The sequence below is a fragment of the Bombyx mori genome, chromosome 12 (assembly GCF_030269925.1).
Source record: "Bombyx mori chromosome 12, ASM3026992v2".
Taxonomy (NCBI): Eukaryota; Metazoa; Arthropoda; class Insecta; order Lepidoptera; family Bombycidae; genus Bombyx; species Bombyx mori.
Genome location: NC_085118.1, coordinates 7,388,583 through 7,412,240, shown reverse-complemented (window position 1 = coordinate 7,412,240; position 23,658 = coordinate 7,388,583). Strand labels below are relative to the sequence as shown.

Here is a 23,658-nt window from a genome sequence, read left to right as displayed (position 1 = left end):
CAACTTATATCTCAAGGTGGGTTTCAATTGTATTATGGTTGTCTTTTCATTCAAACTGAAATTCACGACTGTTTCGTTGCAATAATATCTTGGACAAAGATACTTGGTAAGAATCAGGTCCCTAAGGCCCCAATCGTGCCCCGTGAGGGATCACGAGGACCCGAAGAATAATAGGGTCATTAACAATTAGGCCAACGAGACGATTTAATTAAAACAGATGAATGTTTGCACACATTTTTTCTGCTTAGTTCAAAATAGGAAAACATAACAAACACATATTATAGAAAATAATGAACCATTCCTACCATCACTAGTTCAGTAAAGTGCAGTTATATTAAATTAAAATAGTGTATTACCTTTCATCAGGGGGAGATATGAGCGACGGAGAGCGCGACATTCCAGCATCGACGTCACCGGCTCCTGTGAGCTACCCGCCCCCCACCGTGACACCAACGTCTGTTCCTGTCGATCCCACTGCTGACACCCTCGTCTCCTCCACCGAGACGTTGCTCAGGAATATCCAGGGCCTGTTAAAAGTTGCCGCAGATAACGCAAGACAACAGGAAAGACAAATCAGTTATGAAAAAGGTAAGCTCGTAATAAATATACGAATTTAGATTTTAGAAATAATTATTGCTGTTAGTATTTTAAATATTAAAAAGACAATTGAATTCGGTATGTATTTTAGAGAGAGAGAGAGAGAAAGAGAGTATTCTTGTACACAAAAAAGAACAATGCAAAGCATTAAATACGAAAAAAGTACAAGACGGTCTTATCGCTAAGAGCGATCTCTTCCAGACCATCAGGTGGACAAGAATCATTTGGAAACGAATTACGCGCATTGTACCAATCCCGTGAAACATATATAAATACACACACACACATACATATACACTTATATATGTATTTAATTGTCGTCTAGTGTAAATTGGCACGGCATAATCACAACTATATGCAACGTTGATACCATATAAATAGGCCTTCGCTGTTCTTGTAGTTAACTTCAACGTATCACGTGTTCGGTATTATAAGCAGGCACACATTTGCATCACATTATGTTGCACTGTATTATTATAGCCACTATTCAGTTTAAAAACCCGAACAACCGCGTCATATAAATGTATATCTCATCGGATAGTGGATTAATTACGCTGTTGTTTGGCTTTTAAATTATTAGTTAAACGGTAATCCTAATGCTTGATCAACTGAATTCGTTCATCTGAAATTGACTTCCGATACAATATCTATTTAATTAAAACGTGAACATAAGAATTGAATCTCAACTGTGTGATGAAAAATGAATGTAAAGCAGTGTACTCGTCGAATTATGAGAAGGACAGCGTTTGAGTAAAACGCCAACTCGTATCGCGTCGTGCCTTTTGCAAATACCCGTAGTGCAGATGCATCTGAATTATTGCCAAGCCCCCACTATCATTACACACGATTCCATTCGGACAGCATAATTGTTTAATTGATATTTCTGCGAGTTATTTATACGCGTCATTCCTCTATTTCACAGCGGTCGTGCGCTATGATTTCCCACAATTTGAATTCCGAATAAAGGAACGTTAGCTTTAAGTTAGAAAGAAGGTTTAAAATAAACAAAAAACGTGTAAGCCTAAATAAAAAGGTAATGTAGCGAGCTAAGAAAGACGAGTCGTAGCGCGCGAGTCATCATCAAACCTGAATATCAATATTGCGCCTGCAGCCAATTGAATTAATAAACAAAACAAAATGAGAAATAATAATGCTATAGGCTAACAAAAGGTTCAATTTCTCCCCCTTATACATAAATGTTTTTTCTTGAAATAGCTCTCTAAATCTATGGAATAAGATTCAGAATAGAGTGCGAGAGTAGTCGATAATTTTGTTATTATGATAGTAATATTATATTATTATTTATGAAGGAGTTTTTTTTTAAATGTGGCGAACTATATTGGTGAGTTTTACGAAAATTGGTACTAGCACTCTTTAGTTCGTTTCGAATCAATTGGTAGGTGTTACCTTTTCACATTTATAATATGGTGTACTTGAAGTTGAAGAGTCGAGTTTTCTGTATATTTCACTTTGTATATCTTATATGTTATTATATTATATTAAATAATATACATATTTTATCTGTTGCACTGATGGTATCTGCATATTGGATGCTTGTTCTCTTTGTGACATTTCAATGGTTTCACCACGATCCAATGAACTATTTTGCGATTTGAGACATTACAGTAATAACGGACAATGGTCTATTGTCTTTATCTTCTCGGTATGAGATCGCCTTTCCACAAATTCTCTTCTCCATCTGGCCGGGTTAACCTCTCTACTGAGTTCTGGTTTTTGATATCTTGACCAAAAAACTTCAAGATCCACAGTCGCGAATTATTTCATGTCTTTTATAACAAACAAAAAACCTGCAGAAAGTATTTGAATGATATATTTAAGATAAAGTAAAATATTCAAGGTAAACATGATCGGTTGCATAGTAAAATTACCTTCATCTTTTTCGGAAGTCTTCGATTTAAAGACGGTCATTAGCCTCATTGTTATAGATATGGTTAACTTAAATGACAACTATCCTACGCACCAAATCTGAAAGGTATTCAGTTTTTTTATTACTTTTGTAGGCAGACGAGCATGCACCCTATCTCGTGGTAGGTAATCCACATATTTTGTTCATGGACATCATCCATATCAGGGCCAAATGTACGTTATTCATTTCCTTGCCCATTTCATTTGTTATTTAGATCATGGTGTGCTGACTTTTGACAAAAATAAAGCTATTGGGTGTTGAGAGTTTCTCTTCATCTTTAAAGAACGAAACTTTTCATTTAGGTAAGTGAACAAAATAATCTTCCCGTGTCCACAAACCGTACCGTTTTCCATCAACACATGTAAACATAGGTCTGCCAGCATCCCCACAATCTCAAATAGCAGATCGCTATCTAGGCACATTCGCTAACAATTTTTACACTAGTGCACAGTGGATGACGTGTGAACAAATGTGTACCGCATTCAAACTGTTATCAGATAACCACGGGAAGGGTTGGGTGAAAGGACACATGATAAAATGCTGTCGATTCGTTCGTGTAAATAAACTGGCAATGAATGGGAAATTGGTGTCATATTGTGCGCTTGTCGCTCGACTACCGTGTAATATGTTCACGAAAAGATAATTCCGATCTAAAGTAACTAATTTGTGAATGCTATCTCATATTTATCTTGGCCCACTGGACGTAGAAATTGTATTTTTTTTATTTACTATAAAAAAGAATATACGTATGTTCAACCAGTAAAATCAACACGGTCATTGACAACCAAAAAAAAAGAAGAATAATTTGTGAATGCTACCTCGTATTTATCTTGGCCCACTCGTAGAAATTGTATTTTTTTTATTTACTATACAAAAGAATATACTAATTTGTGAATGCTATCTCATATTTATCTTGGCCCACTTGACGTAGAAATTGTATTTTTTTTAATTTACTATACAAAATAATACATGTTTGTTCAACCAGTAAAACCAACACGGTCATTGACAACCAAAAAAAAAAGAAGAATATTTTGTGAATGCTACCTCGTATTTATCTTGGCCCACTCGTAGAAATTATATTTTTTTTATGTACTATACAAAAGAATATACTAATTTGTGAATGCTATCTCATACTTATCTTGGCCCACTTGACGTAGAAATTGTATTTTTTTTTAATTTACTACACGAAAGAATATACGTTTGTTCAACCAGTAAAACCAACACGGTCATTGACAACCAAAAAAAAAAAAAAAAGAAGAATCGCCGAATCGTTCCGATTGCGATCATCGCGACATAAATCTTCTTCGGCTACTCTTTTAAGCCTTTATCCTTGTTAATTCGTACCGCTTAGTTTATTTCTCGGCGAAATCATCCGCTCTCCTTGTTCGAGTTTTGTTTCCCCTCTTTTGTTTAACAACTATCAGTTTTTGTTAAGCTAAGTGCTGTTCAACGGACAAACGGCACACGGCCCGATAGGAAGTTTATGGGCTCTCGTTGTAGAGATTCCGGCTTAGTCTTAAATGGAAATACGCATCTCATTGGTTTTCGTTTAGTTTATTTACGAGCGATATTCGAATCATTAACAATTTGTTGCGCCTAGCGCCATCTATACAACAAGCGCCGCAACTTAATTATAATTTTTTCAAAATTACAATATGTGACTATTCAAAGTAATATACAGACTATAGTAATAAGGTATGTTTTAACTTTACGGATCTTTAATCAGTATTAGGAATACTGATTACGGACATCTTTTAGTTTTTAGGACAACACTGAATAATGTAAAAGTTACACAATCGTCAAAATGAGACACATTTCTGGTGTTGCGTATGTGAATTTAATTCGGTCGGATTAAAATACAGCGATTTGCAAATTCATTCATTTAGTTTGGGCATTCATAGGGCCATCAATAATGTGGAAGTGACCGATCGAACAAACAGAACTGGCGAATGATAAAAACCTGATGAGTAAATAGACAGACGGGAATGTGTACTCAGCTAATGGATTCAATTGATATGAAAGCTTTTACAATGCTGACCACGACGTCGCGACATTATCGGTCCAAACTAAATTACTGGATTGAACGCGATTTTGTCGCGTAAATAACTTTTCTAGGGATTTCATTAAATGCTGATTCGTTTTGGCGTTTCGTAACGATGTTTTCTGTAGATAAAAATGTACAACGAGGTTTGACAATTTAGGTTCTTCGCAATAAAATAATACCTGAAAATAAATACATATTAATTAAAATTGCAAAGAACAGTTGGTGCTGTCAATGCTCAGTGTGCTTAGTGCGAGTTTTTTAACGTTCTCTATAGCGTAAAAGTTAGCTCATATTTGTATGGAATGGGATCATTTGCGTACGTTTGCCGCTAGAGGCGCTGTTACAACTGCATACAAAATTGGGTTAACGTTTACGTTATCGAGAACGTTAAGAAACTCGCACTAAGCACACTGCTATCGATAAATAACACCTTAGTCCTCAGTGATGACCACTAAAACTGTGAAGTATTCGAAACGTAAGAATAATAGAATGACAATAAAAAAAACTTGAGATTAAACCATAAAAATAGCTTCAGTTATGTCTGCCACTCGTAAAAACCGAATAAAGTGGAATGAATAGTAAATTTGACGATATACCTACATAATAAAGTACTGACATAATAATATGTTCAGTGTGCTTAGTATGAGTTTTTTAACGTTCTCGATAGCGTAAAAGTTAGCTCATATTTGTATGGAATGGGATCGTTTACCTACGTTTGCCGTTAGGGGCGCTGTTCCTGCATAACTGCATACAAAATTGGGCTAACTTTTACGCTATCGAGAACGTTTAAAAACTCGCACTAAGCACACAGATATGTTTTGGAAGAATAATATCTGCAGTCAGGTAAATTTTTCTAAAGTAAAACTCGTTAATAATGTAAGATAGCATCATCAACAAAACGTTAGTTAGGTTAGGCAAAGGTTCACGTTTCATCGTATTGTGATAGTATTAGCGAGTGCGGCTGTCCATCACGACGCGGTGCTCCCAAGCGCCGAACAGCCGGCGGCTGAGCGAGCCACCGCGTGATGCGCGCGATACACCAACGACGCATTGTTGCTGCGCTAGGTTTCGCACCATTGTGCACGGCTTGCTGGCACGGAATCGAAAATGTGATCTTTGTTTGTTTACTTCGATTTTCGTGAGAATTAAATTTAGTTTAAAGCTGCTTTTTAGAAACATTCATATAACGTTCACGTATTTTAGAAAATAATTAATGTATACATTTTTTTTGTGTTTTTTTCATTTCTTTTATTCGCATCTGATTTTTTTCTTCAGCGAATCGATTTTCTATAAATGTGTATAAAATTAACAAGAATCGAATTAATTAAGAATCCTACAATATTTACTTTTCAAAACAATTTCTTTAATTTTTTTAAATTGTTTAAGGTATGCAGATTTTTAGTAGTGTTTTTTTTATGAACAAAACTTTTTAAAAATATCGTGGGTTACATTGATATATAAAACGAGTCGCAATTATAAAAATATAATGTACACTGGCTGTGACTTCCAGACCAATCGATTTATGCAAACAATAAATGACATTAACTGTTGCATATTAAAATTCCATTCTATGTGCCGGCACAAGAAACGTCGGCCATATTGGATTACATGCGCGCGTCACTTTGGTTACTCTGCGCACGCGACCCGACCACACGCGCACCATTTAGCATAGACCGATGTCATTCCCCGATGCGGTTTACCTTGTTATAAAATATCTAAGTGTAGGTACCCTATGCGTAGAGAAAACTAATGCAAGTTAATATTTTGCTATCAGAGTTTTATGCAAAACATGACTTTCCATTTTTTGTGGTTACCGTATTTAGTATTCATAATATATGTATTAGGTAATTTAATAAATCATACATACATAACTAGTTTGTTAAAAATAGCGTGCAACTTTAAAAAAACAATTTGATCTTTTGATATGCGATTTATTCGAACAGAACGTAACCAACAAATTACTATTACTGCCAACAGTTACTACCGTATCTATGTAGCTTGTTTGAAAATGTTCTATGCTATGTTCAGTTTTTTAATTTACTAATGTAAATCGGCAGCTGTAAAGCTCGCCCTCCACTTGTCTGAGCGGTTACTGAAGCTTATGGCTTATAGATACCACAACGTTATTGCGATCATCTACTTTGAGACATAACTTAAGAGTCTCAATTGCACTGGATACATAACTTCTTTCTTCTTCTTTTTCTTCTTAATGGGATAAAGGATCCCACATTATTTGGGGTCTGGGAAGCATGTCGCCTTTTCATGCTGCAGAGAGATTTAGCACGAGTTTTGCAACCAGCCTGTCTGACTTCACCCTCCTTGGGTTATATCTTATTGGGTTATATCTAGTAAATCCATTGTAACGAGCTATAGACTTTTTCATTTCTTCTTTTGGTATTTCTTTTACTTGTTGATTGTTAATCAATGATTAATGATCAATAATCAAATTTAGTTTTACAAATACCAAGATGATAAAAATATAAAGTTTTATTCGTATTTTTCCGATAACTGCATTACTCTAGGTTTTTTTTACGAAAGTGCAATGTTATGTGACAGCGCAAGCATTTAACTCAATGTGAACGGTATTCACATAAACAAATGAAAATATTGAATAGTAATTTTGATATCTAAAGCAGATTGTATTTCGCCAATCAATTTTGTAAGGCTTAGTAACCACAATAATGTTATTTCATAGAAATTTCTGTGTTATTTATATTTAGAATATATAAATATTCAACTCGTCCTCCAAAACATGAGTTCGTCAGATAAATGACGAAAACTATGAAATTTTATTTTGCTTTTGATGTTATTCGCAAAACGAGATGAAAGCTTTGTATATTATATTTAAAACGTAACACTACTTTCCTTGGAACTACAAAGAAATATATATTAAACATTGTAATTAATATATTTGCTTATTTTCATTACTATTAAAATGTTCCACTTTCAACGGCTTCAAACTAAAATTTTCCTCTGTGATATTTGTGCCGGAAACATACACAACTCAACATACATACGAGATACAAACAATTACACCTAGACTGATCCTTTTCTGTGCTCAGCCTGGAAGGTAGACTTTTATAGCAAGATCTGCTCTAGCAAGATCGGTGCTTCGCTGAATCTACCACTGGATTGGAATCACGATTCCACTGAGACCCGGCGAGAAAATCAGTGGGCTAAAGACTGATCTAGATGCTAAATGTCACACATGTTTAACAAAGATTCGCGTTATAGACAGCTTTGAATGAAACGTGTACCTTAGGCTGTAATGACATGGATCTAAACCTTCTAGCAGAGCCCTCGAGTTCCCATTTGTCTCTCTCAGTGGCAACAATCCACCAAGTTTCTGTGGGTCGCGATTCCGACCCGGTGGTAGATTCTGCGAAGCACTGCCCTTGCTGAGGGTAGTGCTAGCAAATCCTCTCAGGTTGAGCTCGTGAGCTCACCTACCCGTCCCGGCATAGTTGGAATAATAACCTTTTGGGCTACCAGGGAACAGATAGAAAAAAAAGTGGCAACGTCTCTAGACTAACAGCGATTCTTTCTACCCTACTTAGTCTCGCATATTTTAATTATTACGCGTATTATTGAATTATTGGTTTATTGGTCACAACGTATGCAGTGTTACGTAACGTCAAACCTATAAGTCGACCACAGAAATATTGGGGTCAATTTTGAGACCTAAAATCCAAGGCGCAATTGCTTTGGTAAATTTTTACTCTTTATCAGTTTGGTCTGTAAAAACTCTTTGCATTATAATAATATAATTTAGTTACGTTGAGTAGGTATAAGTTTCCACCTAAACCTGGTTCAGCTGTTTCTTTAAACTTTAATTGTGGCTCTATGTATTATATTTCAATTACCGTGGCTACATTCGAAACGGGCTCGTACGTATAAATTTATAGACAGCGACTCAAATATGAATCCTGTACCGCAACAAGCTAAGAAACTCCCTCAGGATCCGAGCATCTAATATAGCAAAATCCGGAGAATGTTAAATTTGTTATTCTTGATATCGAATTTGAACTTTACGTAGTGAACCGAACATGCGAATCACACTGAATACGTTGGGCGGTTAAGCTCCTTCGGCATTGTATCCTGAAATGAAGGGGTAAAGTGAGACAATCGTAAAGTTTAATAATAATTACATTCTCAACTCTCCTCCCAGGTTGTACGCAATAATTAACCGCTCGGAATTACTAAGCTGAAATAATTTAATGTGACGCATGCCGAATTTTGCATGTGCGTGTCTTTGTGAGCTGCATATTTCGTTTAAAAATTGCGACTTGATCATTTGCAAAATTGTCTAATCTAATTAATTTTACGTTTAGGAATAGTAAAACTATTGAAGAACAAGTAATTTGATTGAAGTATCACATAAATGCTAGTAAATCTTTATTCTAGATATTGATTCGCTAAAGACTTTTGCGGTATTCGAAACCTGGATATAAAATAATAAATAACAATGCTCTAAAAATTATTCCAGCCACCAATATTAACAGAACTTTCTTTCGCTGCTTTGGGCGTTACAATGGGGATCATACAATTTGGACGTGTGTCTCTTATGGGGTGAAACGTGTACGCTTGTTCTAGTTGTAATTTACACACAGAATTATGAGCCGGAATAATACGTTTGATGCTCTTGTTTACGGTTCGGAGATGTACGAGAAATGATTGCATAAATGCATGAATAAGTTTAAAAGTGGAGGGAATAATAACCAATTTTTTTTTACTTGATTATGTGAACTATCTCGCGATCACCCGACTTGAATTAGTTAACAAAGTCAGCATATATCACAATGTGAATACCACCGCTGACCTGGAGATATGAGTTCGAAGTCTCTTATACTATTATAACGGCTGGCTCACACATAAACACACAATTCCAACGCGGCAGAAATAGACAGAATGGAGGTGGATAAACGTGCGGCTTTACAATATGGGCACCAGTCATTTATCCGAATATTCTCACTACGTGACAAATGTAACATAACATCAACATCAAATCATATTGCCACTTTGATAAAGCGGCACGACACGAGAACCCCCTCATCGTGGCCGCCGGTAACTACATTCCCGATCCTGCGGACAGAATGGAAAGCAGTCGACGTCGCCCCAAGCACGTCATCTCGAATCCTCCCGATCCACTAAGGATGCTTTTAGGTACCTCAAGCACCAGTCATCGTTCTCGTGGAACCCGTCGCTTGCGACGAAGGGCTCGACGAGTAAATTAACCCTCAGACACAGCCCACTGAGTTACTCGACGGATCTTCTCAGTGGGTCGCGTTGCCGATCCGGTGGTAGGTTTTGCGAAGCACGGCTCTAGCTAGGGTTCGTGTTAGCTTAGTCGTCAGGTTTGAACCCCGTGAGCTCACCTACTAGTTAAGGTTACGCTGAAATGGCCTCTCAAGGCTCTCAGGAAAAAAAAGATCATATTTTATACATCTGCATTTGCATAGTTGTTTTTTGACATACTTATGAATTATGAACAATAAATTTTCGCAACGAACGCCTTAATTCAATAATGATATATCAAAAATTTATAACAGATTTACAAAAATTCCAGCTGTGTATATCGTTGTTCGCTCACTCACTCACTAAAAAACAATTTACCATTATTTTTCATTAAAAAAATTCAAGTGTAATTCCAATTCCCAATGGGTGGGGAATTGAAATAAAATAAGTCATAGCGCACACCTGCCCGCGATTCGGTCGTAGCATTAATATTCTTTATGTGCAGTTAAATCTAGTAATGCGACGGAACATCGCAAAAAATGAAAAATTACCGGTCAGGGAGCGGCGACCGCAAAAACACCCGCATAAGAAACATCTAATGAAAGCTTAGAGCCATTCGCATAAATCTCCCTTACATTTTTAATACCAATACGTCCAAAGAGGGGAGCTTCCGACGGGGAGAGGAAACCTGTAAACAAAAAATGAAACATTCGCGGACTCTCGCTTTTATATCTTATTTAAATACCAACAGATGTTGTCCGCTTATAAATGTGAATATTTTTTAATCGGTGCCTTACCAGGGACATAATGGTATCAGCCGATCTGCCGTCAGCTGCTCTGTCGATGTACAGAACTTTATCGTGTTCGGTGGCTAATTTAAAAATCCCTCTCGGCGAATGCTTCCTTTGCAGGGCGCGTCACCTCACGGCTGCTTGATATCTTTTTTGACCTGTACATTTTTATTCGGCTCGTTACCTAAGCTTTTTCGTATCGTATTGGATCTCCTGGAGTCGTGTAGTCTCATTAAAATAATACAAGGCTACTGGATAATCTTATCCAGAACGTTTCGATCGCAGATTGGGTGCGCGTGCGCTGATAACACCGCGAGTTATTCAGGCGGTGCACGCTCGATACGCTACTATTTTTTAGTCAGTTTTGTGGCGACATCTTCATTATTTGTTCTCTGAAAATGTTTGTAATTTAAACAACAATTTCTTCGTCTTCTCTCGAAATTACTATGCCATTTTTCAGTTAAAAATGTATACAGAGCGGTTACGTATTCATGAAATCATGTGTCGTACACAAAATCTCCGGACTAAATAAAGCACTGCTAGACAATTTCTTTTTTACGACACGTACTCAAAAACGTTCATTCTAAAATTGTTCTTATTCTGTAGCAGGAAATGTGAAAATCATCAGCATAAAGTACACGCAAGAGCAAATTTTTACGTTCTAAATTTCACACATAATAAAGTGAAGCAATTCTTATGATTATTAGCGTAGAGACTGCGGGAATAATCCTCTGCAGTGACATCGCTGTGTGACATAAGCCGGAAAAATCTAATAACAATAAAACAAAATTGCTGCCGGTTTGTAAATTCAAAAAAAGGTATAGGGAAGAAAATTCGTTTTCCGCGCCACGACAACCATTATCGTTACTTTGAATTTACCTTTTAATAGGATCGGTTTACGAAACATATTTATGGTTAATCTATTGGATTAAAATTGAACTTAATAACAACAATATTCTAATTAAATTATTGTATCAAACAACATTTCATTCCTACAATACTAATCTATATTAATTAAGGACTCTAAAGTGTTTAAATCAAAGATATTCCTCAGCATTTACTTTCTTATATTGTTAGTATTAAAATTTCACTTTAACATCGAAGCAGTTTTGTTTGAATGCACTAATTTTAAAACGTCGAGAAACAGAGCATAGAATAAGCCATAATAAACGTTTTCGCTTCCGTACAGAAGGATCAATTTCGGTTGCCCGCGACAGGGAGGTCGCTCAAAATTATTTCAGCAGTTTAAAGTCGTAAATTTTAGGAAGACTTTAATTGTTATTTTAACTGCAAGCTCAACTTTGTCTTCCTGATACGGGGGCTGTGAAAATATGTCTTAATTCGCTATAGTAATAACTTATGTAACATTGAAATTAAACTTTTAACTTTTAGCTCACCCACACGAAACTGACAAAAGAAATTTAAGATTAATCTATAGGTTTATTCTTTGTATCTCGAATCCGGTGAATATTTGAAGTTAAAAAGAAATATATTTCTAAAATAAAAGCGAGAAACAAATAAGAGGCTATTATTTTAACATCGTGACGTGCTCTCGATCTGTGTTCAAGTCTCAGAGGGCGATATCCAGAATTTAAATATTATTGTTGTTTTTACTGAGTGCACGAAATTGAAGAGAAATAGAATTTTCTCTTCCGACCCTTCCACACTGGGAATCACATTTGGCTCCTGACTAAAAAATAAACCTGAAATTGGCTTTTTGAGAAACGCCGGACGATCGTCTTATAAACGTTTTTCGATCTCTTACGTATTCCATCTAATTACGTACACCTCTGGGGAATGAAGTCGCGTAATCAAAAACGATCCTTTTGTCGAGGCACATCGGTTTCGATCCTTTCAATCATCTATCGATCATTCAGTTTCGAATCATAATAATTGTCCATAATTATATATTCCCTTGGAGCAAGCGCATCATTTTTATTGTTATTTTATTTATAAAGTAATAATTTTTCGTCGGACGCAACTCGATCAGGTTTTAAATTTGATTGATCCGACATAAAGATCGATTTAATAATCGAGTGTTACGCTTTAGTGTATTCGTTTTTTTTTAATTCGTTTTATCGATAAACGTTTTCATTGGAAACATTTTATTCAGTAATCTTTTTATGGTTTAGTTTGAGTTGATTTATTGGTCGCCAAATTCTTTTGATTATTACTTTATTCAAATCGTTAATATTAAATTTAAGAAAAACAATAATGGTAATTGCATAGTACGTATTAGTGGGAACGTTAATGGAAACAAACAAAGATTATGTGCCACTAAGTGCCAAGAGACCACCATCGGGAATGGCCTTTTGTTAAGACGGTTCTACTCACAAATCGCGAGATGTCGAGATAGGCTGCATGCCGACGCGGGCTCTTAATGGCCATCCCTCGGTAAACTTAATTTACGTCTCATGTGCGAAACCATTCTTAACTAAAAGCCCTCTAAATTATATAAGACCCTCGGATTGATTCACATTAATTTTCCGATTACTTTTCTTGAATAATTTTTTTAATTAGTTTTGATGAGCTGAAATCTTTATCGTATTATTTATCGTCTATTGCTTAGTGTTTATTGGTATACAATGAATTTCACTGCTCTCTTTAATACATTTGTTCGAACTCAGTGTCATCGAAAGCGCAACAGTTCTGTTATTTAAGCTGGAGTGAGTGAGTACCTGGATGGACAGTATAAGCACGAGTGAGCTCAAAATAGAAATTAGGGAGAAGAATAGAAGAAGCTACCTTAAAAAAAAAAAAAAAAATTCAAGTTCGCAATTCTGCATCTTATGAACAATAGTCTGATGGACTATTTTCACAGAACACCCTTCGATCTCAGGTTACATAGTTACGAACTACAGTCACAAGATTCTTTTTGGAAAAGGTCACACCAACGGAGTTACTAATGGGTAGCTCCTACTGCACTCACGAGAACTAATAAGATCTGTTATTATAAAGAAACACTGCGCTATTGAATGCAACGTTTCAATTTACAAGATCCCATTCCGAGATAGCTTTTGTGCGATACTCATACCTTTATCCCGGAGCCTTATTATAGCCGGTACGGGCACAAGTTAACTTGTCTCCGTTTTATCGCGAAGATTTTTGTGTCTTGATACGCTGCATGAGTACAACTAAGTTCATCGAGCATTTTACATGTATGTTCATTCCATTGTAGATTTATATCGGCGATGTGTTTTGTTTTGCTCATTCAGTTCTTGTTCACTTGCGTAGTTGTTTTAATGTTGATACCGTTTCGACAATCGATACGTGACCACGTATAATGTTTTCGTATTCTGCACGTTAATTAATTACATTCGTGAAAATTTTAACAATTATATAGAGAAGATTTTGTTTTGCTCATTATTTTTGATGAAAATTTCATCGGACTACAGAAGGTTGTGTTAATCAAGCTTTTATACCCCTAGCACGCTGTAAAGCAATTCCATTTCAATTACTTATGAAAATATAGCTAAATTTTCTTATCTGTTGATGTGTTATAGAATGAATATGGCATCCGTGAATAAAAAGAGAGAAGAGTAATATTTTGGAAAAATTGCATAAGTCGATTTAATATTATGTGGCGAACCTTAGGGGAGGCCTATATTCATCTATGGACGTCTGTGGGCTGAAAAAACCGCTATTTTCGCAGCAGAGTTCGTCCATAATAACTGGAACCACAATGTTTGTCCATAGTGAGTTTCCAATGATGATTACTGTGGCTTACCGTTTAGTTCCAGAATGTATAGCTCTCCTGAACTACTAAGTCAAACGAGGTTTTAGAGAAATCCTTAGCGACAGGCAACGTTTTAACTATTGCCTAGGCAATGCCAATATCCGTAACAACCGTAACCGCTCAAGATCTACTGGTTCATAAGGCTTGCTCAGTAAAATATACAAAGTGGTTCGCAATAGTCTTGGAGAGTAAAAAATCGCACACTTAAAGTTTTTTTTATTTTATTGCTTAGATGAGTGGACGACCTCACAGCCCACCTGGCGTTAAGTGGTTACTGGAGCCCATAGACATTTAACACGTAAATGGGCCACCCACCTTGAGATATAAGTTGTAAGGTCTCTGTATAGTTACAACGGCTGCCCCACCCTTCAAGCCGAAACGCATTACTGCTTCACGGCAGAAATAGGCGCGGTGGTGGTACCTACCCGTGCGGACTCATATGAGGTCCTACCACCAGTAAGCTTCCGCATAATATGCGCAAATAAAACAACAGTAATTGGGTACATAGTAACACTGTATTATGTTATATTCGAGTGGAATAATTAAAACGCCTAACAGATTACCGAGCGAGCACTGCATTGAATATAACACGATATTTGCGGGACCAACATCAAGAAGATAAACACACAAATTAATTAGTTTAATTTTGTGAACTGGGTTTGGTCTTGTTTAATTCACAATAAATTTTGAAACAATCGTTACAATAATAACTCAATCACAACATGAATGTATTTGAAAAGCGGGTATTAATTATCAGTAATACACAGATTGGTGTGTTGGCAAAAAAGTATGACAAAATACAAGCTTATTGACCCGGTAGTATCTAAGGTAGTGAACTTCTAAAACGTAAAATATTAATATAGTTTCATTGTTATAAACCATTAACAAATTTAAGTCTAAATTTAAAAATGATAACAAATGTTTTCATGAACACCGCGCAAGTCAAATCTATCCATTTTTTAACAGTGCTGACAAAATACAGAATATAAATAATGAAGTCGTCATGTCCTAAAAGATAAGACGTCCGTGCATTCGTATCTTGCGATGTACCGGTGTTCGAATCCCGCTGTCAAGTACCAATTTTTCTAATGAAATACGTACTTAACAAATGTTCACGATTGACTTCCACGGTGAAGGAATAACATCGTATAATAAAAATCAAACCCGCAAAATTATAATTTGCGTAATCTCTGGTGGTAGGACGTCTTGTGAATCCGCACGGATAAGTACCACCATCGTGCTTATTTCTGCCGTGAAGCAGTAATGCGTTTCGGCTTGAAGGGTTTTGTAGCCGTTGTAACTATACTGAGACCTTAGAACTCGTATCTCAAGGTGGGCGGCGGTATTTACGTTGTAGATGTCTATGGGCTCCAGTAACCACTTAGCACCAGGTGCCTGGCTGTAAGCTCGTCCAACCATCTAAGCAATAAACAAATAAAAAAGTTCTAAATTTTTTGTCATATATGCTAAATATCGAAATATATATACATAAATGTAAATAGGTCCGTACATGACTTTTCCGTTCGTATTACTTTATTCCGTTTTTTTGTTGTTGTGCAATGTATTAAGGCAGTTTCATTTGCATGTTAAGGCTGAACTACGAAAGATTTAAATAAATTCAACGTTATAAAATTGAAATAGATTGCCATATATTTTAAACAAAGAATTAAATTCTAATTAATGTAGCTATTGCTATGTGTAGTTACCGTAGGTGATAACAACGCAAGTTAATCAGCTTGATCCCCTTACGACCTCCATTAGATAGACGCAGCGCAGATACCTAATTGAATAAGGGACCAAATTAAACTATGAACGACATGACCTCTTTCTATTCAAATTTCGCTCCATCGTTAACGCCATCACCATACGGATTGCTATTACGATCGACGCGCAAGGATTCAATAAAATTGGGGACTCGATTCATTAAATAGTCCGAGTGTTAAATAACTTTTTAATTTTAAAACTTAGACATTCTACCAGAACTTAGACAAATTCATTAAGTGTTTAAAAAATAAAATAACATTACTCACATCGTGTTTTAAAGCATTTATTACTTAATTAATAATAATAACAGTTTTAGCATAAAAATAGATAGAAAAATCCGTACATAAATATCTTTTATTTGGATTTTAGAAGTGTAGAAAAACAATGTTATAGAATACTTTTAATGAAATGTATTCTTTTCTATTATACACAAAACTGTCTTATAAATGTTCACGTTCAACTACAATGGTTTAAGTATCCGTTAACACAAGAAATGCTGCGTCCAAGTAATAATTCTCAAATTTAGATTTAGAAACATTTACCCCAGTAATTTCAAGGCAGTCAGGTTTAATTGAAAGTTATGCAAATCTCCCGATTTCACTCCTTCACAATAGTACGGGGATTCCGAATGACTTAATCCGTGTTTATACTCCTAATCGGCCCCTTAGAAGACCTTGTTACCGGTTTAACTCACTGTTAAATTCATACAATACCTTTTGTTAACAGCGAACGGTTTATTTAATTCTAAACGTTCTTTATGATAACATTAGCTGAAAATTTATTTAATAGAGATAAGTTTCAATGAACGATAATTTGTTGAAGAATAGAGAAATATTTTTAAATTTGTTAGACGACATTATTGACAACATAACGTCAATGCTACTACTCACCTTGAGACATGAGGTCGAACATTCAATTGCATTAAACGACGACTGTGTCACCTTTTAAATTATAACGCATGACTGATTCACGACCGAAATAGGCAGAACGGTTATAACTACCACTGGACTTACAATATGCCCAGTATAGGACCAATACATGTCGATAGTCTATCACGGTACGCTGGTATGATACTCAGAGAACGCTGCCGCCCAGTCTCCAGTGAATAACTTAGTTGCCGTTACAAACACCCACGAGAAAAGATGTGGTGAAGCTACTCTAAACATCAGCTAAAATAAATAACCTAAAAGCTATAAAAAAATATTTTGATTCTTTTTAATCTCATCGATGATTTTAGAGATCCTAAGCTCTGTAACACAGTATCTGATTTCGAATTATTTTTTTATTTTTTATTGCTTAGATGGGTGGACGAGCTCACAGCCCACCTGGTGTTAAGTAGTTACTGGAACCCATAGACATCTACAATGTAAATGCGCTACCCACCTTGAGATATAAGTTCTATGGTATAGTTACGACGGCTGCCCCACCCTTCAAGCCGAAACGCATTACTGCTTCACAGAAGAAATAGGCAGGGTGGTGGCACTTACTCGTACGGACTTACAAGAGGTCCTACCAGCAGTAAAGTTGAGTCAGTATTTTTGTTAGAAAAACATGGCATTGCCGAAGCCTGAGCATAAATTAAGTTAATAAAAAACAGTGTGATTACTTTCTATAACTAATCTCTCTTTATTTTTCCTCCAGCTGAACTGAAAATGGACGTCCTCAGAGAACGAGAAGTGAAAGATAATCTCGAAAGACAACTTGTCGACGAACAGAAATTGCGAGGTAAGTTTTTACTAACAAGTAAAATATAATTTATGATTCATAAATATCTATTCAAATGGTTTTTGTTTCATGCAACACACAGATCGTGCTCTTTGAAAAGAACAAATAGGGTGTAATTTCAATGCCTCTATAAATCTTTGATCAGTGGCTCGGTTCGCGTTCACCGCAATTAACAAGAGATCTCGTTACTAAACCATTGTCTTCTTACCCGCCGTGTTATTTATTTCCAACATTAATACTATTATTTTTTCGATTTAGATCCTATTTATCAGCATTTTGCCCTTAACAGTTATAGACGGTCCCTTCGTTGCTTCTTTTATTTGAATTCTATGTTAGTATACAGAAACTCAGAAATTTCATAAATGAATTCAGACATTATTTTTAGTCTTTGGTTTTCAAGTGTGCTAAAAGAGATTTCATTAGAAAAAAAAAGCTGCACCTTGTAAAAGTCGTCGTGGCTTATAAAATAAGACTAGAAGGTGCACTAGCATTGAGCGATGCGACTATGCCGGTGTTGAAATCCCGTAGGTAGGTACCTATTTTACTTATGAAATTCTTACTAAGCTCATGTTTACGACAAAGGAATAGTTTATTGGAATAAAAATGTAGCCCGCAAAAAGTATAGTTTTCGTAATTACTAATATATACAGTGGAGACAGAGAGCTCAAGTATCAAAATCGATAGTGGCCGTCAAGTTTTGTTCCCGTCTATGCAATAAAATAAACTTATTGTTGGCTCTTATTTATTATCTATCAAGTGTGTTTTTTATTGCGAAATTTAGGAACGAACTATTGGTCCACCAATGGTGGTATTAGTAAAGTAATCACTAGAGCCCATAGACACAATTAAGTCAACGCTGCCACCTTGAGAGATGAGATTGAATCGTATAACGACTGTTCAATCCTTCAATCCGGAACGCAAGACTGTTTCGCGGCAGTACCACATTTCCATCAATGACAGTCTAAATGACAGGGAAATTAATATTGTTGCTATCATAAACGGGAGAATAAGTCCTGATTAGAACGTGTACATTCTTCAGAACCTAAAATCTTATCTATGTCAGTATCTAGGTTATGCTAATATATTATTTTGTTGATTTTTCTTTTTATTAAGGATTCAATCTAGTCAGTTCTAAGAAATAACGTGACGTGAATTTGTATTTTATAAAACTGTTTTGTGCAATAGCAGTTTCACAGGATAGTAGCATTTACCCGTATGGACCCACAATACAGCTACTAGGTTTACGCGAATTCATAAATTTTATGATCCGATTATAAACATTTAGTTTCCGTTGTTTCTCAAGCCCACGGTTCGCGTGAGCAACTTATCAATTTATCTTAACCGATAGTGTTACGAATATCTTTGACGTTTGAGTAATTTCCGTAATTACGGTAAATTAAATTTATTTCGCTAAAAATGAGCATCATAATTCTCGACTTCGAAAGAATGAAGCGTAAACCAATTATTAAAAAAAAAACGCTTCTATACGAATTTGTGTGCGGTTTGTTTGACTTTATCTAGGTAGATATTAATTTACAAAAATTGTAGGATAAAAATTGTAGCTTGTAACTTTAATATATTAAAACCAATTACACTTGACCTTATGTCTATCTCGGTTACTGACTATTACGTGACTCCTCTGTACTAGAGTAGGATAAAATAATACTTAAAAATAGTCTATTAATTAATAACTCTAAAAAGTAGGCAGCGGCTTGGTTCTGCCCCTGGCATTGCTGAAGTCCATGGGTGACAGTAACCACTCACCATCAGGTGGGCCGTATGCTCGTCTGCCTACAATGGCAATAAAAAAAGCAGAATAACGTTGTTGATATCTTCTAATTAATTAAAATTCTATCAATGTTTTATTATCAAATATATCACAAACTCCCTGAGACACAAAGGTTACTTCACCATCAAACACAATAACACCCTTTCTTCAGCAATCCGACATTATGTCAGCAAGTAAAAAGAAAACCGTCAGAATGGAGGTAACCTTTACAAATGCCAAACGACGCGGTGCCCAGTGTTCCGACGCCTTGAGACAAAGGGTTTAATTCTATTGATGTCATTAAAAGACAAGCAAAATTAAACTCTATAATGTCCCATTAGGGTGTTATATTTTAGACAAGCTGAATTCGAGAGTAATTTAACATGTCGCACGCATATTTTCAAGGTACAAGTTTCTCCTGTGCAAATGTAATATAAATTTAAATGTCAATAAAGGGACGACAGGTCGCAGTCGACTTGTCGTTACGGATAATGAAAACAATTATTACCTTTGAAACATGTGTAGTAATTATACAGCTAAGAAAATATGTACATGCACGTGCTTATAACCAGATACACAACTAATTAAATGAACAGCAATTAGTCAAGTAAATTGTAACATCGATAATAGTAAATTGAAAACGGATGTCCATTCGCCGATCATTAGTTTCGTGTAAAAGCTTTTTGACATCTTGCAATGTGTTTTAACACCTTTATGGTTTCTTACGTTAAAGTAAATTGTCTAGCAATTTTCTAAAACTTGTTTTCTTTTCTTACAAATCGTTGGAACGAAGCGTGTCAACTGGCTTCCGAAACAAAATCAACACAATAGCGACAAAAATTGTGAAAAAAAAACTAAAATGGATTTTATAGTAAGTGAATGTATGTTACAAAGAGGATTCAATACATAATTCACGCGGTGAATGAACTCGATTGGGATGTGAGTAATACTGGTAATTGCCAAAAACCAATCATCAGATAGCGCTGCGCGCGTCCACATCTATGAAATACATCATTGGTTACAAAGGCCTATTTTATGGATGTATTGTGAATAAACTTTAAGTGATCATCAAAAAAATTGCTGTCTGAACTTCGTCTTGTATTTTTGATTGAGATATAGAAGATTTGATTCAAAATAAAAGTATTAATAGTTTCGCGTGGTGGTATGAAATTCATAGGTACCTACGTAATTATTTGATTTTGTTTTGCACATAGGCAAATGTATTAGAAAAAAGTTAAGTTTTGTCGCACCAAAACAAAGCGCATGCTATATTATTCAGCGGTAAATAACTATACGAATACACAAAAGGTAACGAACCTTTTTTTATTTTTTTATGTAGACGCTTTTCCCGTGAGTGAGGTCCAATAACAATTAGTCAGAAAGGCTCGAACGTTCCCGCATCCCTGCCATCGAAATTGGGATATCTATCTAATCAATAAGCAGCGATGTAGATTATGTTTTGTCTATCTTTGAAATACACTGTATTAATATATAAAATCTGTGGCACATACTGATCGACATGAGATTTTTAATATTAATCGAACAATATTTAATCGAAATCTAATGTTAATCTTGTTTAGGTGACTATTTAAAATCATTGGCATCACAAGAAATCATGAAATTAATTAATGTAACTCTTCTTAAATGTTTTTCATGTCATTATAGTTTGTAGCTCTTAGTTAAGTGGCCGCAGATTTCAAGCTGAACATTTTACTGGCATATTTTAACTCAGACAACCTTGTTCAAACTGACAGGTTCGAACAGAGCAAGCAACCAATTTTAGCGGATCGCGTGATTTTTATAAAATATTTGCTGATTTTTTATTTATTTTTTAGTGCTTAGATAGGTGAACGAGCTCACAGCCCACCTTGTGTTAAGTGGTTACTGGATTCCATAGACATCTATGAAGTAAATGCGCCACCCACCTTGAGATAAAAGTTCTAAGGTCTCAATATGAACGCATTACTGCCTCACGGCAGAAATAGGCGGGGTGGTGGTACCTATCCGTGCGGACTCACAAGAGGTCCTACCATCAGGCACCACCTTATGATTTCCCTGAGCTCCGTTAAGTTTTCAATAATATGTATCAATTTTTTAAGTTCTTACGTCATAAGAACCTAACGTACACATAGATATGAGATGAGATAATGGCGTAAGCGATCATCACGTTAACACCATTTTGTCGACATCAGTAGACGAACTCAACTCTTGTTAAGTGGCTACCGAAACCGGTAATGATCGAACACAAACGCGACATATGCCGTAATGCCTTTATAACAAATAAAATTAAAAGGTATAAATTAATTACAGATCTCATATGGTTCCCGTTTATCTCCATTGATCATTTACCTCTGTTACCCTAGACGCATTTAGTATGAATAGGTTCACTGTATTTTCGTGATTTATTCGTTTATAATTGAGTTTGACTAAGCATTACCAGAACTCGGGACACCCTCAAGAAGCCGGTTCCTTCATTACGGAAGGATGTCAGATCGTAGGGTGAGTCGGAAAACTATCTCGTAATGCTCGCCCTATGATTCCAAGGAGTTCCGGTCATATCTTAGCCTTGTATACGATAGTTAGGTAGGGTAGGATTCAGATTAATTTCCAAATGTTTTCTTCTCAAATTTATTATTTTATGAATACGAAATTCTAGGCGTAGCCAAAGTAGCTTAATTTGAAAAAAATAATAATCAAAAATAATAAAATAAAAATTTAATTTAACTAAGTTACATACCTATTTTTAGTCCAAGCTATAGTTGCGGCCTTTCGTAATCTATTCGGGGTGGTTCAAATTTTTAATACCTGTCGTCAAATTTCAACACCCGCATATCCTCTTGACGAACGGGAGCAACGACCTCCACTTTAAATGGCAAAAATACGAAAGTGTGAATAAAGTTGTAGCGAAAAAAAAAAACATAGATCACTCTGTATGTAATATTAACTGTGACGTTTCATAATTGATTTTCGTATCTTCGACAGGTTTTGAAGCTTACTAAGTCGTATTCATTAAGTTTTTTTATTAATCGATTTGACTGACTACATCTCTGCATTTCAGTCCCCTCCATTTGAGACCAAGTAAAGGAGTCGGTATAATTCTCATTGTTCACGAGATTGCGTAATTAAATAACATGTAGGCCGTAACATTACGGGCGTCTTGAAAGGGTTCGCAATGGAAATGTTACGCCAATTATGCGTACATTATGTTCGGAATGAAGGGTTATCGATGTCTGATGTACGTATCGGGCAGGGACGCGAAATTCACAAACACTACGAATACTACGAATTTTAGGTTATCAGAACACAATCTCTGTTTATGATGTATGCTTTTATAGCCGGTACACAGCGACTTTTACATTTATTTATTTATTTTCACTCTATTTATGTGTATCTACGTAACGAATAAGTTAACTTTATTTATTATTGTATTTTACTATCTATCGCCTGTAAAGAAGTGCTAAAAAAAGAGGTGTGGTGTCGTGGGACACCGGATAGGTACGAAGTTCCTTATTATAAAAATATTAATTTTAAGTTCTATTCGAGGTATAAAGAAAATAAAACTGTAGATTTCGCAACAGCCCACGGTCATTCGGAAACGTGCGAACTTATTGTGGTACATTTCATTCACGATTGTTTGCATAAGAGTTATTGTATTGCGCAAACGAACGCTCTTTTTTTTTTTTTTTTTCCTACCTATGGTGATAGCCTTGAGAGGCTATTTCAGCTTCACCCTAACGTTTGTAGGTGAGCTCGCGGGGCTCAACCGGAGAGTTGCTAACACTGACCCTAGCAAGAGCAGTGCTTCGCAGAATCTACCACCGGATCGGAAACGCGACCCACTGAGAAGATCCGGCGAGAAACTCAGTGGGCAGAACGCTCTGAGATCGTGGTCAATGTATGATAAAAAAAAGATGTTATTTTTTGTACGTTATTACAAAGTTGAGTCGTACACTGTGTGCATTGCTAATAAAAATCTTACGTTACGGACGTTTTTTCCCGGTTAGGGTACCCCTCCGCATTGTACCATAAGGAACTTCGGTCAAAAAAAAAAGACAGTACAGAATCTACAAT

The 23,658-nt window shown here is 35.8% G+C and overlaps 1 protein-coding gene across 7 annotated transcripts in view; it reads left to right on the top strand.

Annotated features, from left to right (window-relative positions):
• The window catches only part of LOC101745682 (dachshund homolog 2), a 175,685-nt gene that overhangs the window by 119,245 nt on the left and 32,782 nt on the right, over positions 1 to 23,658 (top strand). For 4 of the 7 annotated variants that reach the window (XM_038014487.2, XM_021350080.3, XM_021350079.3 and 1 more), the window contains 2 exons: positions 349 to 588; positions 17,736 to 17,819. In XM_038014487.2, the coding sequence (XP_037870415.1) occupies positions 349 to 588; positions 17,736 to 17,819 (324 nt within the window). The remainder of the gene's footprint in view (positions 1 to 348; positions 589 to 17,735; positions 17,820 to 23,658) is intronic. The other 3 variants (XM_062671421.1, XM_062671419.1, XM_062671422.1) reach the window with 1 other exon arrangement.